At 41.1% G+C, this 18,340-nt stretch overlaps 1 protein-coding gene across 1 annotated transcript in view; it reads right to left on the reverse strand.

The window, feature by feature from the left end:
• Nucleotides 1-5,303: 5,303 nt before the first annotated feature.
• The window catches only part of LOC144251990 (uncharacterized), a 187,931-nt gene continuing 174,894 nt past the window's right edge, over nucleotides 5,304-18,340 (reverse strand). The window contains exons 4-5 of the mRNA XM_077794588.1: nucleotides 11,462-11,531; nucleotides 5,304-5,360 (exon numbers count right to left, since the gene is read on the reverse strand). Coding sequence (XP_077650714.1) covers nucleotides 5,347-5,360; nucleotides 11,462-11,531 — 84 coding nt within the window. The 3' untranslated portion in view covers nucleotides 5,304-5,346. The remainder of the gene's footprint in view (nucleotides 5,361-11,461; nucleotides 11,532-18,340) is intronic.

Below are 18,340 nucleotides of genomic sequence, written 5' to 3' on the forward strand. Positions count from 1 at the left end.
GGTCCTCCCTATGGGAGGGACAGAGGCTAAGCAAACAAAAATAAATAAATAAAATATCATATGCCAGAGCGTGATAATATAGGAGGGAAGATATGAATGAATGACAAGTGTCAATTATGAAGCCATCCATGGTTCCAGAAAGGAGAAACAAAAAAGTGCAAAATCCCTGGTTTATGAGCATGTTAGGCATATTCAAGAATTTTGCTTGCCAGCATGATGGCAGTGTGGTGAGCAAGTGTGTTCTTCAGCTTTCATCACCATGACCAAAATAGTTGACACAAACAACTTAAAGGAGAAAAGATATGGATCATGGTTTCAGTCCATCGTTGGTAGGCTCCATTGCTTTGGGCCTAAGGTGAGACAGAATATGATGGTGGAAGGGCTTGGCAGAGTTCACAGCAGCCAGGAAACAGAGAGGCAGAGAGGGGGAGGGAGAAAAGGAGAGGGGGCAAGGTTCAATATATAGTCCCTAAGAGAATGCCCCTAGGACCCACCCATTCACTTTAAGCAGGTCCTACCTCTCATAGCAATTTTCCAGTAGTCCATTCAACTGTTGATTCATTAACCTCCTAATGAGGCCAGAGCCCTCATGATCCAATCACTTCCCAGATGTCCTATCTCTGAACACTGCTGCATTCAACACATGCATCTTTGGGAGACATTCCATATCCAGACCATAAAAATAAGGGGATGAGTTCCCAGAAATCCCATAACAATATAGTTCCTATATGAGGTTTCAGGCCATACAAGCTTTCACTTGTGTTCTGGATGAAAAGGGAAATGCTGCATGGTTTCAAATAGAGCAATAGCATGACACAACTTGCTCTGATTGCTGTACTAGGGAGAAGCAATGGAAGAACAGAGACAAAGCAGGAGGATGTTAAATGATTTAGAAATGAGGCAACAGAGACTTTATGAAGGGGTTAAAGATTGGGGTAGTAATAATTGGTTAAATTGAGGATATATTTTGACCATAGAGCCCAAATTTTATGCCTGATGCATTGGATATCTGAGATGAGAATAATGGCGCAGCTGTAAAGGTGGAGCTACCATGTACTGTGATGAGTGACAGGGCAGGAGGAACAGGTACAGAGGAGGATGACCAGGGCTGGCAAGAATTCTACGGGTTACGTATAAAATGCCTCAATGCCAGGATGTCTATCGGGCATCCTGGTACATATATTGTACAAGAAGCTGTATTTGTGTGTATAGATTTGGGGAAGATGATGTGGGCTGGAAATATGTATCTGGTAGTCTTTGAGCCATAGAAACAGAAAATGGTGCAAGCATGTATGTTGGCAGGTGGATGTAATGGTGGGCAAACATGGATTGCTTCATGGAGGTACAGTGAAACAGGAAGAAAGGTGACCAGGGAAAGTGGAAATGGGAGAAGAGATACTGAAGGCTTGAGAAGAAAGTAATCATCAATCAGGAGAGTGGGGAAGTAAAAAGATTAGTGAAATTAGCCATAACACTGAAACTAATTTCAGGTTAGCAGTCAAGTATTTAAAGTGCTTAAATGATATTTTTAAAAACATTTTCCATGTTTGATTTCAGAGCTACAATAACTTTTGAAGGAGTGATCATGAGCCCAGTGTTCACATCTTTGGGGGATGAGGAGCACAGTGATATGACTTCACCAAGGTGGGGTGGGAGGTGGTAGAGTCAGAAGGCTCCAGCTTCCAAGTTATGGGTTGTTGTGGAGAAGGGAAGAAAAAAAAAGTGGTAAATATCCTCAGTCCACTAAACCAGATTTCAGATAGAGCAAAATGATGAAGGTCACATTGAGAAGAGAAGATAAAGAAGATTTTGCTTGAATCAAAGACCTCAGAATTAGAATGGAAACTATGCAACCCCTAGAAGAAAATATAGGGGCAACACTCCAGCTTTTAAGCATAGACAATGACTTTCTCAATAGGATCCCTAAAGCCCAGGAAACAATGTCAGGAGTTAATAAACCACAGCATCAATTTAAAAAGCTTCTGCTCAGCAAAGAAAACAATTAGGAAGGTGAAGAGAGAACCCACAGAAGGGGAGAAAAATCTTGGCCAGTTGCTCTTCTGTCAGAGGACTAATATCTAGAATATATAATGAGCTCAAAAACCTTAATACCCAATAGTCAAATGATCCAATTAATAAGTGGGCAAAATGAGTAAACCAGTTATTTCTCAAAATAAGATATACAAATGGCTGACAAATACATGAAAAAATGTTCAGCATCATTAGCAATTAGGGAAATGCAAATTAAAACTACACTGAGATTTCATCTCACATTATTCAAAATGGCAGTCATCAAGAATATAAATAATAATAAATCCTGGAGAGGATGTGGGGGGAAAAGGAACACTTTACACTGTTGGTATGACTAAATTAATACAAACACTATGTAACTCAGCATGGAGGTTCCCAAAAGAGTAGGCAGGGGACCACTAGATGACCCAGCTATACCACTTCTAAGTATTTATCCTGAAGAATTAAAATCATCTTACTACAGTGATACACACATACTCATACTTACGCCATCACAAATTACAATAGCCAAACTATAATCAAGTCACCCAGCTTAGGTGTACAACAATGATACATGGATAAACAAAATATGGTATATATACACACACAATGGAGTTTTATTCAGCCACAAATAAAAATGAAATTATGGCATTTGAGGACAACTAGAGACAATTGTGTTAAGTAAAATAAGTCAAAATCAGAAACTTCTATTTACTCTCACATGTGGAAGCTAGACAAGAAAACAGAACACAGATGGGATGGATCTCCCAAAAATCAAAGGGAGATCACTAGAAGAAAGGGACAGGGAGTGGGGTGAAGTGCTGGGGAGTGATATTGGCAAAATTATGTTGTTTTAATGTGTGCATGTGCCAATATGTAAAACAAATCCAACCAATATGTGCAACTATAATGCACCAACTAAAAACATGGAGAAAAGATTTTGCTAAGTATCAGAAGTGCAGAAGAGTCGGGTCAGGAGGTGGAGGTGGCAGAGGGGTTAGATTAGGGCATGTGCAGAGAGATCCATAGTAGTGGATTCCAGGGAATAGGGAACTACTGGAGGATTTGGACTTGTTATGCTGACTGACGCATGGTGGGGAGATGGAGGTTATTATATCACAGTGCATTGATTCTTCTGCTGGACTCTGCTCCTAAGCCCATTCTCTACCCTTCTCCAATAGTAAGAGATTAGCTCCCTTCCAGGTGGCACCATCTAGGCTGCTTTGTCCTCTGGTTTAGGCCAGTAGGTGTCTCTAGTGGAGATCTAAAGGCAGGAGGGGAGGGGAGAGGACAGCATCTCTCCACTGCTTCTTCCCCTGCTCTTGGCAATTCTAGCAAGAATTCCTCCAAGACCTAGCTCTGCGCGCAGCTCTCTTCTGCTGCTCCCACTCATGATGATCAAGAGTTGGGAGCTCCTTCTGCCTGTGCTAGGTCCTTGGTGGTGACTACCTCTTTGGGGTCCTTGCATTCCTGCCCTTTGTTAGCTTTCTATAATCAAGTTACCCCCTTGATTCATGCCTGGACCCTGGTGGTCTTATCCTCTAGGATAATGGCATTACCCTCTGTGTGGGTATGCTCAGGATGGTTTTGACTTATATGATTTGTTCTAATGTAATTATTTTAACAACCCCATTTACTCTCAAAAACATCCTAATTTTGAAAAATTAAAAAGTTATCCCACTCTGGTCCTCTGGTTCCACTGGCTATGTTCCACTATGCCTCTGGCCACTGTCTTCTCAGTCTCTTACAATCTTACCTGGGAAATGAGAGGCTAGGTATCTGGAAGGAATTGACTCACAGCTTTGGAAAGGGAGGAGGGACAGGAATTGCTCATTCTGACCTTTATTTTAATTCTTCCAACACATTAGGCTAAAAGCAAATGATATAACAGAACTCATCATGTTTATGATTTACATTTTTCCATGCTTAATCATGTATAATGAAAAGACACTTCCCTAGGGTCACCGGCTCATTAACTTCCTATCTTCTCTTATTTTAGATATAAGTGAATTCAACCTTAATAACAGCACAGGTGAACTGAGAGATGCCAACTGACTTTTCTGCCTTAGGCAGATTAAGTTCTCATGGCCTTGATTTACTCATTTGTAAATGGGAATATGAGTTATACCTGCCTAGAAGGGAAGTCGAATAGAATTTAAAAAGTTAATACATAAAGATATAAAAACAATGCCTGTCGTCATGTGGTAAGTAATATACAATAGTAGTAACTTCAGCAAACACACACACACACACAAACACACACACACACACACACAGAGAGAGAAAGAGAGAGAGAGAGAGAGAGAGAGAGAGAGAGAGAGAGAGAGAGAGAAAGATGTATCTGTAGGCACAGGAACTAACATTTATGTAGCCGAGAGAATAACTCTGCCTTGCTGTGGAATACAGAACTAGGGCTCTGATGTAATATTATTATAGGTCACTGTACTTTGTTGAAGCAAAGGGCAATTTCCTGTCTGGAGAGTGTGCGCATTTCCTGAGAGAAGGAAGAACAGAAAATCAGTGTTTGGTTTAATTCTAGTCTCTGCAGAGCTATCTACCTTTGACCTTCCAGAGAACAGGGAACAGGGAACAGCTTCTAGTAGCCTGTCCGCAATTTCAGTTTTTGCCTATGACAACAAAACAAATGATGTAGGCATTTATTTTTATGATCTGACATAAATTCCAGGACCGTTGGGAAGGGAGGGAGATGGGTGGATCATTCTGGGTCCAACCACATGTCAGACGCCATGAAGTCATTTAAACAGGGGAAGTGTATATAAGCAATCTTTAATTTTCGAATAGACAGTAATGATAAAAATGAAAAGAAGACTTTCAAGGTCACCCTGGGTCTGAGAGAGGATACCCCAAGAAGGACACACTTGGAAAGCATTTCCGTCATTGAAGAAGGTAAAGTTGAAGCCCATTGTGTGGCAGAGAAGCTTGTTGGATTGCTAGGACATAGCTGGTCCACAGTCATGGGAAAACAGGAAGAGCATGGTTCTGAGGTCAGTGGGCAGGCAGGCAGAGGAAATCAGGTCCCCGCTGGCAGTGCAAAGCCTGGAGTACAAGGTATCCACATGGAGCAGGAAACAAACTCTAGGGCACAAGCCAGCAAGCTGAGGTTGATAACAGGCAGGCAGAGGAGGCTGAGGGACCCCAGCAGGTGCAGAGGGCCCAAGTCAGTAGCTCTGTGGGAAATGGATCCCCCAGGCTGGTGGTCATGTAGGCAAAGGGAATCAGTCAACCAGGATAGCACCAGACTGGAGCTGGAGAGACCTCTTTCTGGAACATTTCTGTATTCAGGTCTGTGTAGTTCCAGGTAGGGCCCCAGGCTCTCTAGCAGGTCACCCCTGCAGGTATGAAGAGGGAGCACTTACTCTCCTATAATAATCTCTATTAGTTGAACCATATCCATTTTACACAGCTGTTCCTTCTATAGCATTGTCAGCCTGGTTGCATTGACTGAAACCTCTCCTTAGCCATTGTCTGGTATAATATTCCAAATGTAATCACACCCATAAAAATTTCACTAAAAAAATACTTTTTTGTGCCTGGCACTCTGTGGGAGAGTTTCATAATTTTTTTTTTTTTTTGGTCAGCTTTTGTAGCAACTACACAAAGGTTATATTTAAGTCAATACACTGTGCTCCAAACAATAACAACCATATGCAGCATATGATTGGTCTTACTGTAGTTGTTATTATGAATGTATTTTTTCAGTCTATGGGAAACTATATTTTGCATTTTTATGATCACAGTGTTAAGGACTTGGAAATGTATTCCATGGTAACATTTCTGTGAGCGACATCCATTTTCTGTCTCATTACCAGGAAGGGGTCATTCGATAATCTTCTGATGGCATCGGGTAAATCTATTTCTTGAAACTGTTCCCCTGGGATAAACAGATAAAGTCGTCATTTTGCTCACTGTGGTGTCTCTGACTCTCAAAATGACTGATGGGCCATAATGGTAATCCATGGGGATGGAGTGCATCGGCAGTGGGGATGGCTTTTGGTTTCCTTAGCAACTCTCTCCTAGGGACACCATAGCAGCCACATTTGTTCCAAGTTAGGATTTTGGAGGAAAAAAAAATCATGACAATATTTCAATTGAGATTTTATACACCTAAATTAACTTTGTTCATCTTTTTTTTTTTTTAGTTTGTGTGCTGATTTCTCATTAGAATAACAAATTCTGCCCTCAGAGAAGTATTAGCATGGAGGTGAGAATAATGGGGTAGAGGAGATTACAAAGGCTTAATAGCCCCAGTTCCAAAGAGGAAGTGGTTTTCTCTGGGCTCCATTTTCCAATACAGCCCTGAGGGGATCTAATTTAGCATCTAAGCAAGCCCCTGCAAATACATGGTCTCCTTCAGCATGGTAATATTCAATCTAAGTAGAAATAGCTTATTCTTTCCCATTAGTTTACAGAAAAGCTAGTTTCTCTGTGAGATTTATTGTCATTACCTGAGCCAGGTTTTCTCCAGCTTGGCACCACTGGCATTCTGGAATAATTTTTTTTTTTAATGGAGGACTACCTTGCATATTGTAGGATATCTAGCAATGTCCCTTCCCTCAATGTGACAACCCTAACTCTCAAGGTAGTGCCAAACATCCCCTGGGAAGAAAAATGGCTCCAGTTGAGATCTGCTGTCCCAAAGAAAGCCATCCTGCAATCCTATGAATAATTCACTGCCATTATTCTTTATTAGTGCTCATTTTCAGCCTCTTAAACCAGATAATCCTAGCTTCGAAACTTGGAAGCCCATGCCCAGAATGCTATACCATATTTACATGTAATTTTAGAAGTTCTTTTATACCTAAGGAGATATCACAATGTCTTATGTAGCTGTGAGAAGAAATGCATTCATCCATCTTCTGGCCTCCATCATTTCTCATCTCTGTAGTAGCAATTTTTTAGTATAGCCCATATTTATTTGTTTGGAAGGGGGGTTCTGGGGATTAAACTCAGGGGCACTCAATCACTGAGCCATATTTTGTATTTTATATTTTGTATTTTATTTAGAGACAGGGTCTCACTGAGTTGCTTAGTGCCTTGCTTTTGCTGAGACTGGCTTTGAATTCAAAATCTTCCTGTCTCAGCCTCCCAAGCCACTGGGATAAAAGTATTTATATCGATATAAGACATCTCCCAGGCCAAAAACACTAAAACTAAAAGCATAATTAAAATAAGATAAAATAATGGGAGAATCTGTGTCTACTATGAGTTTCACAGAGCATCGTTTTTAGAACAGTGATTCTACTCTTCTCTATAATTAACCACAAAATTAAACACATCTGTAGGGTAAACGGCGTAACACCTTTAAGCCCTAAAACACAACTTGTATTTTTTTCCAACAAGATCTACTATAACAAAATTCTTAATCAATAAAAGAATATGTGCCGCCTCTCACAAAACTACATTTTGACCAAACTACATTTGTAGTAGAAGAAAGATTTATACTATATTTTTGGGGAAAGGTTTTGATCTGATCTCAACAAAGATGGCAGTAGTAAAACTGTGTGTGTATGTATTTTCCCGGAACCTCTACAATACAATTAGAATGGACTAGAATGAACTAATGCTAAAATTGATACAACTTCCTAAAAAAATCTGATGAGTATTAACATCAACATAAGCCATGGGACATCCCCATATTGGTTCAGCATTTTTGTGGGTTTTGTTGCAACTGATTTTTTTGTTTGTTTGTTTGATTGTTTTGGTACTGGGGATTGAACCCAGGGGCACTTAACCACTAAGGCACATCCCCAGCCCATTTTTTTATCTAGAGACAGAGTCTCTCTGAGTTGCTTGGGGCCTCACTATGTTGCTCAGGCTGGCTTTGAACTTGCAATTCTCCTCTCTCAGCCTCCTGAGCTATTGGGATTACAGGCATGCACCACTGCACCCAGTGAAACTGGTTTTAATCTTAGGATGAAACCTATGGACTAGGGAGATGGACATACTGAATCTGTGTATCAAACTGACTTGAGTTTGAACTCAATACAGATTCTCCCTGACTTTGTGATTTCTGGCACCTATTTCACCCTCCTGAGCTTGTGTTCTCATCTATTCAGTAAAAGCACGATATCACCACCTCAGGGACACAGTGGGGATTGTACCTAATGCACATATAAGTGTAGCAGATTGTGTGGCCTGGGGCTGATCCAGTTCCCTGTAGGATAGTAACTCTGTGCTCCTCAGCCTCATGCTAACACAGCTAATGCATGCCTGTGCCCTTTTTTTGTGTGTGGATGATCAGAATCTTCATGTTTATTCCAATGGCACAAAACTACTATTGACTTCAGAGGTTTGCAAATGGCACTGTTGGCCTGGCTGGATCAGATACACCAGGGAGCCTGTGCAAACAACTGTCCCCTGGTTCCTACCCTAGGATTCCAATTCAGTGGGTCTGAAGTCAGACATGGGAATTTGGGAATTTTTAAAGCCTTCCCAGGAGGTGGCAAGACGCCATTTCTCAGTATAATTAGTGTGTTTGCTTTGTGAACACTCACCAATGGATGCACTTTTCTGTACGAATGTGGCATTACACGTTAATAGACATTTAATGAGCTATTAAATATCAATATCAATGCAAAGCCACATTTGATAGCCACTGGTTTATATCTTTTCCAAGCCACACTTCAAAGTCAAAAGTTCTAAATGTGATTTGTTTTTCACCAATAATGAACTAAATAGTTGAGTGTCTATGCTTGGCCAGCTGAAATGGTTACCTCTTAGGGTTGCAGAAGAATAGATCTTGCAAACACAGAAAGTATCAAGCCCCAACTTTCATTTTTGTAGTTGAGGAAAATATGCCCACATTGCAAACAGCACTGACCGCCCAAGACATTGCCTCAGTCACCTGGCATCTCTCTGCTGATAGAGGGCTTGGCCAGGGCTAACTGCCTGAAAGTAAATGAACAATGAATGCATGCCTTTCAGCCTTTCACGCTCTAACCCATACATTTTACTTCTATTAAAACTTCAAGGAATAAAAAGCCTCAAGAGCAAAGTGCTTCCGGGCTTTTACTCAAGTGCTGTCCTTTACAGAAACCGTGTTTCTGAAATCAGAGTAACACCCCTCATTTGCTCAGCCTTCCATGGAACCTCAAAGACCCAGAATGTGAAAAATGGATCACTAATTGCCCTTGTTTCCATTGCTCCTCAAAGAAAAATTAAAAGCATTAATATGTTGAGTCAAAGATTGCAGATTGTGTATGGAGCGGCACACTTCTATTTTTCTTCTTTTCAAGAGCAGTTAATTTTCTCCTGAGGAACTCTGGCTGCTCACTGTTTTATCCAGCATTGAATGACTGAAAGCAATTGTGTATTTTAAGCTCGGTAAGTATGGTATTTATTTGTAATTTCCTTTAAGAGATGAATCAGTTAAGACTTACACAAAATGTCAATATGTCAAAACACAGGATGTCCAGAGGCAATTGCTATGATTTGACTGGTGGTTTAGTTCCAAATTTGCTACTTTATTTACTTCTTTCAGTTCCGGATGAATAGGGTAAGCTAAGTTCACAATACTGCTGAGACTTTTTTTTTCTTTGATGATGAATAAAAAGTAGAAAGAGGTGCTTTGTCAGTGTCTTAATCAGACATTAAACAGATGAAATACAAATGATCTGACTTCTTACCAGATGAAATACTGGAAATTTTTCAACCACTTGAAATGGTGGGAAAACTAATTTTGTCACTCAGGAAGAACATAGTAAGAAAAATGCACTCTTTGGGTGGGTGGATGGACAATAATAAAGCATACAGACTTTTCTATATATAAATAATATAGAATAACAGCTATTTATATAGCATTTGCATTGTATTATGTATTACAAATCATCCAGAGATGGCAAAGCATATGGGCAGATGCGTATACACATATTATACCTCTGATATAAGGAACTTTAGTATTCTCAGACATTAATATCCATGGGGGTCCCGGAACCAATACTGAATGGACATCAAAGGATGATTATAAATAATTTCAGTTTGATCCTCATATCCACACTTCAAGTTGGAACCGTGCCCATTTCTTAGGTGAGGCAACTAAGGCACAGAAGGTTCCATCACCACTCTGTTAGGTAAGGGCATGAAAGGAGGAATCCAGGACAGAGCTGGAATCGGGGAAAGTTTCTAAAGAGCAGTGAGACGTTCCTTTGTGTCATCACAACTTATTAAATAGTTTGTCACCATCATTAGAAAATCAAATGTTTGAAGGCAAGGATTGTATGTTACTTACATTTTGATACTCAAGACCACAGTAGTGCCTGAAGCACAGAAAAGTGGGGGCTGGCAGTGAGGAGCTGACACATGAGCTCCCTGCACCTAGCCATCCCCTGCCTTCTGCTTGGGTCTGTCTGGCTGGAAGCATTGATGTCCTGCTGGTCCACATGTACAGACTTTAGACAGTGACACCCTGGGGGTGGGTGGGAGTCTCCTCCATCTGACACTCAATCACCTTAGTTGGCTGGAGTACCAACTTAGTTGGTACGTAGTTAGTACTTAGTTGGCCAGACAGTACCCTCCAGCTCTCCTCCTTGGCACATATGCTCAGCCTCTCACCCGTGTTTGTATCTGGTAATGTAGAGGCCTGCTGCTGAAGGAACATCACATCCCGGATTCTTGATTTGGTATTAGCAAGTGACAAGCTCCATTTCACATTGGCTTTGGTCACTTGCTGTGATCCAGATTCTCCAAAACCTCCCAGAATGGTATCTGGGCCACAATCCCAGCTAATGATCATAACCATGAGTGCTTTAGTTCTCTATTTACCATTGTCCCTTGTGACTGCAACTCCTTCCAAAGCAGGGTTTGGTCTATGATTCAGTCTGTTAATGTTACAACTTAACTTCAAGCCTGGCTACCAGCCTCTGCAGAATGACTTGTTAAATAAAACAGAACTTGTTGCACCCTCTCTATTCATGTGCATGCCTTTGTAAGGTTCCAATGCCACGTTGTTGAGATTGCAAGCTCTGATCTGGACGGGCCCTTTCATGGGACTGATTGTGCTGTTTGCCAGGCCTGGCAGTGGGGCTGTGCATGGAAGAACCTGTGAGGAGAAGGGCTGCAGAGACTGGCTGTCTTCCCAATCTCTCATTTCTACAGCACCACGACTTTAATTAAATATCCACCCTACTGACTCAGCAGCAGCTGAGAAGGCCTTGGGCAGAGCCAGGAGCCTGATAAATAGAGTGTAACTAGAGGTAGACACACTTCAGGTCTGCTGCTGAAGCCTATCAGTCCTGTTTTCTCGCCTGCTAGTGTGCTGTGCCAAGGACAGTCCAGTCCCCCTTCCCTGCAGGAGGACTCCCCAGGGGACTGACTGGAGGCAGCCAACCTGTGCTTTCTTAAAGCCTTATGGAAGAGGTGCTTTTCTAGACTCTGCTGGTCTTGGGGGTAAGACATTTACCAAACTTCTATTTTGCAAAGTGGCTTAACTCACCCAGTAAAGTTTTCCTCCTGGTTTTGCATAGCTGTGAGTGGCCACTATCTTTGAGAGCTCTCCAAGGTCCCTGGAGGAAGACAGAAGACAACAACCATCAAAGGGAAGAGACCAGGATTCCCACCCACAGTGCAGAGCAGTGCAAAGGCACAGGCTACAGACACCCCCCCCCCGCCATGTGGGTTTCTGATTCCAGCTCTTCAACTCTTACCAGGGTTCCTGGGCTAATCACCAAACTTTGTCAGCCTTGGTCTTATGTACAAAACAGGAATTTTAGTATCTATTTTATAGAATGAATAGGAGAACTAATAGAGACCAAAAAAATGGCACATTCTAAACCTTTGATTAGAAAAAAAGTATTGTTCTGTTCCCCTTCTTCAAGGAGAGGATTTGAGGTCTTAGTGAGGCTGCCTCAAGCCCTTCTGCTTCAACACCTTTTGTGACTGTTTCCTGTCTGGTGGTAGATGCAATTCTTATTCAACTCATTTTCACCCTTTCTCCTCTCACCTCTTTACCAGGAAGTGATGCTTCACCTCATTGATATTGAACTTGGTCCTGAACTCAATTTGCCAATAGCATGTGAGCAGAGTGACAGTGTGATTGGCCAGAATCTAGGCCTGAAAGGACCCTGCGTATTTCCAATCAACACCCTGGGAGTTTCCTTCCTGTATCAGGAGTCACAGCCCCTCCAGCCTGGGTCCCTAGATGGGATGAGTGGAGGAGATCAATAGTGTGAAACAGAGTTTCCATAAACAACCTGCACACCTATGAGCAAAATTACATGCCCAGCGCTACATGTCCCCAGATTCTGTAGCTATTTGTTGCGCAGCAATAGCTAACTTATCCAGCTTTCTAGGAATAAGTCAGAAAACAGGTCAGAGGTTCCCTCTGTTCTTGGATCTACTTGTCTATCTGAAAATTCTTGTATTCCATATATAATATTCATTCAATGGGAAAAATAACTTCTATCTTTTCAGAAATAACTCTGACTACCCCCTCATTCCTTTTGTCCATGTCTAGCTAGAAAAAAGAGAAAGTGTTGATTAGCAGCTATTTTTTTTCCAATTTTTCCATTTTATACCTGAACCTTTACATTTTATGTTCTCTGACTCTCCCCATCTCTAGCAGCCACAGGGAGAAGGGCTTAGTACTTCAAAATATTATATAGTTGTTGAAAATTTCAATGAACTGAGAAGGATAGAGTGAGCACTAAATAAATCTCTTGATTTAAGAAAACTTCCTTTATGAATGAAACTTATTGAGAATAAGTATTGTCCGATATAAAACCACAGGAAGACTAGTTAAATTTGAAATGTGGGTGAGCAGCATTTTTTTTAGAATAAATATGCCCCAAATATTGCACAGAATATATTTATACTAAAATTATTTATTGTTTGTCTGAAATTAGAAATTAATTGGCAAGACTATATTTTTACTGGTTAAGTCTAACAAGCCTACTACTGTAATCTTGGCATTTGTTGTGTGTTGAGAATAGAGTGGTTACATACCACAGGAAAAGTCTTGACCCTTGTATATTTTGGATAACACGTGCATGTGTTCAATATTTATATACATACATGTGTACAAAACAGGAACATAGATACATATACATATATATCACATCTCCTATCAAATCCTACAATGCAGGAAGTCCAAGTGCCCTGAGCCGCACAGGAAGAAAAAGATACTAGCATATGGGTTGCCCCTCTCTCAGGCCACACCTATAGATTTCTCTCCATGCCAGTTGACAATGGAGAAAAAAAATAGGCCTGTTTTTAAAATCCCTCTGCATGATATTCTGTCCCTTGCCAAATAGACTGATGCAATGTTAGAGATTATTCATGGATGGCCTTGGAAGAAAACAGAGAAGGCAAATTGGCTAAGTGAATAAGATACAGCAGCCAATGCCCTCAGCCATTTTATTTAGAAGGAATTTGACTTGAGAATTTGCCTTTATTCCTGGGCAGTGGTTAATAGTGTGGTCAGATGGTCAGGGACTTGGAAGAAGCAGTACAAAGTACTAGTGACAAAGACTTGGAGATGTATGTGGAACTTCTGGAACAGTCTCAGAATGTAAGGATTCCTGTGTTTTGCATGAGATCCCCCCCAAAAGCAATTCCACCAAAGTAATTCCTACTAATCAGGAGGGAAAGCCTGCCCAGTCTGGGAATATAATTCATTTCTCCTCCCTGACCCTCCCACTGTCCACTCAATGTGCAAGTGCAAGGTGGTAGAAATGAAGACCATACAACGATCCAGCAAAATTCATTTCTCTTGGCCAACATTCATCTGGCTACCCATTTCCAAGTGAGCAGCTTTCTAACGGTGACTAATCTCAAGTCTTTTGCATAGTATCTTGGAGGACCATCTCTGTATGTGGCAGGCTTGATTTCATAGCTCTCTTCCATTATGGACAACTATCAATTACTTTTCAGAAGTATCTAAATTTAGAATTTGTTTTCCTAGTCACACTTCTGCTATTTACCTGCACATGTCATAGTCTATGTGTATATTGCATATTGTGTGTATATGTGTTGAAACACCAGACCTCGAGCCCAACTGACAAACAATACCTTCCTTTGAAGAAATTCAGTCTTGCCAAAGAGAGAAGATGCTCAGAATTATTTTCTACTATATCATTTAGTGACTCTTATGGTCATCTCACAAGGGGTAAAGTTGGGATGCATCTCACATAACTAAATCTATGACCTGCTAGTAAAAGTTTTGCTTTTCTTCCTGCAATTACAGACTGTTAATTTAGAAGTTTTGGAGCATCATTAGAGAATTGCTCCCACCCAGAATTCAACAATGAATCCATGGAATTAGAAGCTAAGGATGCCATCTGGTCACTTTGAGCTCTTCATGCTATTCAACCAACCAGTGAAAAAAAGGTGCTAGGTTTTTGGCTGGGGCATTGAATCCTACCTAGGGAAAATAGTGTTGAACTAAGCAGTAGGTGAGAAGAACTTTAAATGGAACACAGGTGTGCCCTGGGCACCTCTTATTTCAGCCATGCTGAACATGAGATGCTAAGGGGCAGGGACACCTGGGGATCACATTCTTCAGGAACAATAGTTTGAGTCACTTTATTAGGCCAACATCCCTGATCACTTTGGAAACTGGCCAAAGGCCTAAGAAAAAAGAAAAATACAGAGTACCTGTCACAGTTCATGCCTCCCTGATATTTATTTTTATGTAGGTTATATTAATTCAAAAGTTTCAAAATATTAAGGCAGAACCAAGAGAGAACAGGGGAGAAATAGATATCATCCAGAGTTAGATGCGTTAGCTGAAAGATTTGTGATATATCTTTGATTGGGGTACAGGTGGGTGGGGTGTGAATGAGGTTTCAGCAGAAAAGTGTGAATTGCAGTGGCTAGGTGGGAACTTTATTTTGAAAGGTGATTATGTGAAGAAAAGTGGATAAGGATGAGGGGTTTCCAAGCCTTATGTGTACCCTGTGAGACTTGACCAATTTAGGCTTCCCAGCATCCAATACCCTTCCCCCTTAGGCTAATCCCACAAGGGAGAGTCCTTGCCGGCCTTCATTAGGGAAACTGAAATAAGAGACACATTCCTTTCCTCAGATCTCTAGGGACAGGAAGGAGCCCACTCACAAACTGTGCTGGGGCAGTCGTCATCTGTCACCTCAAGCCCCTAATCCTAAAGGAATATGACCAAAAAGGAATAGCTAGTGGTTATCTGCAGTAGATGCAATGGTAGAGCTAAGGCACAGTGGGTGGGCATTTAAGGCCAGCAGTGTCTGCTGCAGTGTCAGCGCCTTTGATTTGGCTTTCAGTACCAATGATCAGGCCATGTTCTCTCTCTTCTGCAACAGACTCTGTTGGCCCTTGGCTGTTTTTTGACTGAGCATTCCAGTTCTCTTGTTGTTCTGTACATTATTAATGCTCCTTCCAGTGGACCTTCCATGAACTTTAGTAGGTTTGATGTTTGTTGCTTACCACTAATATCATTGCATAGAAAAAGTGTTTACACAGTGAGAAAGTCTGCGGTGTAGCCTAGAAGTGGGTGGGGGATGTGTGAAGGTGCTTATCACTGGGGATAAGGTAGGTGGTCAAAGAGGAGTACAAAGCTTTGGATATGAGATGCATGGAAAACTGATGGTGGTAGAAATTTGGCAGAAGCAGAATGTGGTAAAACAGATGCCCAACTCTTCAAGAAATGAGGAGAAGGGATAAATTGGCCATATTGAAGAGAATGAGAAGGGAGCATAGAATAACTTAGCCAAATCCATAAAGTCCCAGAGAAGCAGTGATTTTATACAAGGTAACAAAGTGAAGATGTGGATCAGGTACCAGAGAGCAAGGAAGAGTCAGATAGAAAACCTTGCCCTTGTCATGTGTGGGAGAAATGTTGAGAAGCAGTGCTCTCCTGGCAATCACAGGTTTCAGTTAAGGCTAAGAGCTCAAAAGAATGTGTAGAGAGAAAAGAAAGGTCTAGAACAGTTTGTCCACCATGGAACAGAAATTTAACAGAGAGGGTACCTCTCAGAGGAGAGACCCAGGATGTCAAATCATCTGGGAGGCTGTGCATACAATAATGATTTATATGGGAGAGAGAGAGAGAGAGAGAGAGAGAGAGAGAGAGAGAGAGAGAGGGAGAGGGAGAGAGAGAGAGAGAGAGAGAGAGAGAGAGAGAGAGAGAGAGAGAGAGAGAAAGAGAGAGATCATGTACCAGGGTCCGTTATACCTAAACACCTTAGTCTGTTTATCATTATGATAAGAATATCTTTTGCTCAACTACAGCAGTCACCAACTTCATTAATTTAACAGGATATGGGAGTTTTCTCTAATTTACTATCCAAATTCCAATTTTGTCGGTGGACCCAGTTCTGAATCTCATGGTCTTTCCTTCCATTATGGATCCAGCTAATGGCTGAACTTTGCACTAAATTGCATGTCCTCAGCATCCCTTAATCTGGAACATTTTCACAGCTTTTTTTTTGTCTTGTAAGCATGCCTTTTTAACAATTTCGCTGCAGCACTAGTTGAAGACCAAAATATTAGGAATATATATATATATATATATATATATATATACATATATAACAAAATCACCCATAAGCCCAGACCTCAGTTAGTTAAATTAACCACATTCTACTTCCCTGATATCATTGATGAGCCACTAAATGTCAATTGCATCTGTTTTCTGTCTCTTCCACTCTGTGCTTCTTTTGCCCTTGAGGGCAACCTCACATTGCTCCTCTCCACAATATGTATGTATGTGTTTGCTCAAAAATCTGTGAATGTGCTTCATAAACCACATAGTCCTATGTAAGTCTAAAGTATGTTCAGCTAAACATCCAAGTTTGAAAATGGGATTTTGTTGAAAACCTTTTCCCGCTGCCTCACTGTGCATTTCTCTGGCTGCCTCCTGTTTTTGCTCACTTCTTTCAGATCAGCGACTCCTTCCTCTATGTTCTCAGAGCACTGTAACTGTGCCTTACTGAATCACATTGCTATTATCTGTTTATAGGTCTGTCTCTCTCACCAGCTTGAGAGGTTAGACTATGTCTTATATCCTTTTATCTGCTTAGTACCCCCTAAATCCCTGGTGCAAGAATATGGAAGAAATGCATGTGTGAACTGGTTCGAATCTATCTAAATACACCCCTGAGGGGTGTGATGTTCTACGGGAAATTGCTCAGTCTTGGTTTGCAGGTGAACTATTGAGTTCTCAGCATCTGTGTCACTAGAACACTGCCTCATTGAGGACATCACACCTGCTCTATATTTACAAATTACTAAATCCACTTAAGCTCATGGTCAACATCATGGTATCCAACTAAAAACAAAGTAATTAATAAAACAGAATCACATGTAGGAGGAAAATTCAATCTTGTTGAAATTAAGACAGATGAAAAAACTGGTATAAAATTGGAGCACCAGATGGTATCAATGCATTACACTAATTTTCTATTCACATATTCAATTATAGTTTAAATAAAAACTAATATGGGTAATTTATCTCATGGAGTTTGTATACAACATCTGATTAAAAATTCCCATAATGTCCCATTTACCCGCCAATCTCACACTGCAGAAATACAGTTTCAGCAAGCAGGGCATGATCCTCAGGGCATTCTAGAGGGGATGCTCACTCCCCAGGTGCTATGTGGGAGGTGTCATGGGACTGGAAGTCAGAACTGACTTCTGTTTCCCATGAGTGTGGTAGTCACATGAAATACAGGCTTCCCAGTTAAATTTGAATTTCAGATAAAGAAATGTAGTATGAATTCAGTAGGATTCATCAGGAAAGAGGTGGAAGCCCTTAGACATCAATGCATCCAGGGAGAGTTCTGCCACCTCCCTGCAGTATCTGAGTTCACGTCTCTGTTCAGCACAGCAGCCAGGATATCCCAAAGGAGCCAAGAGAGGTTGGGGTGGAATAGGAAGGCCAGGCCCTTTGACTCTGCCCTTACAGTAGAAACTGACCAGACTAGGCTTTCCTTCTGGGCCGGGTCTAGAGACAAGGCAACACATGGAGAAGATCCTATCCCACCATCTCTAAGACACTATGAAAAAATAAATCTCTGTACCTGCTTTGTGGTGTCAGAAACTTTTTGAAACAGGAAGTGGGAGTGTGTATGTGACAAGAATTTCAAAGTCATAATGGATATATAGCATTAAAATCCAAATGGAAATCATTTAAAAGGACAAGATTTGGTATGACTGTAAGTGACTTCCATTGGATTATCCTCCTGTTGTAGTGGGTGCCCATGATGGTGAAGAATCAGACAGCAAAGTTACAAGCTTATTTGAGATGGGGCAAGAAGCTACTCAGAGCTGTAAATGGGCATGGAACCAAAAGACAGGGATATTGGAGATATTACCTTATAAAACCCAACCTGATGCATGG

The sequence above is a fragment of the Urocitellus parryii genome, unplaced genomic scaffold (genome assembly GCF_045843805.1).
Source record: "Urocitellus parryii isolate mUroPar1 unplaced genomic scaffold, mUroPar1.hap1 Scaffold_35, whole genome shotgun sequence".
Taxonomy (NCBI): Eukaryota; Metazoa; Chordata; class Mammalia; order Rodentia; family Sciuridae; genus Urocitellus; species Urocitellus parryii.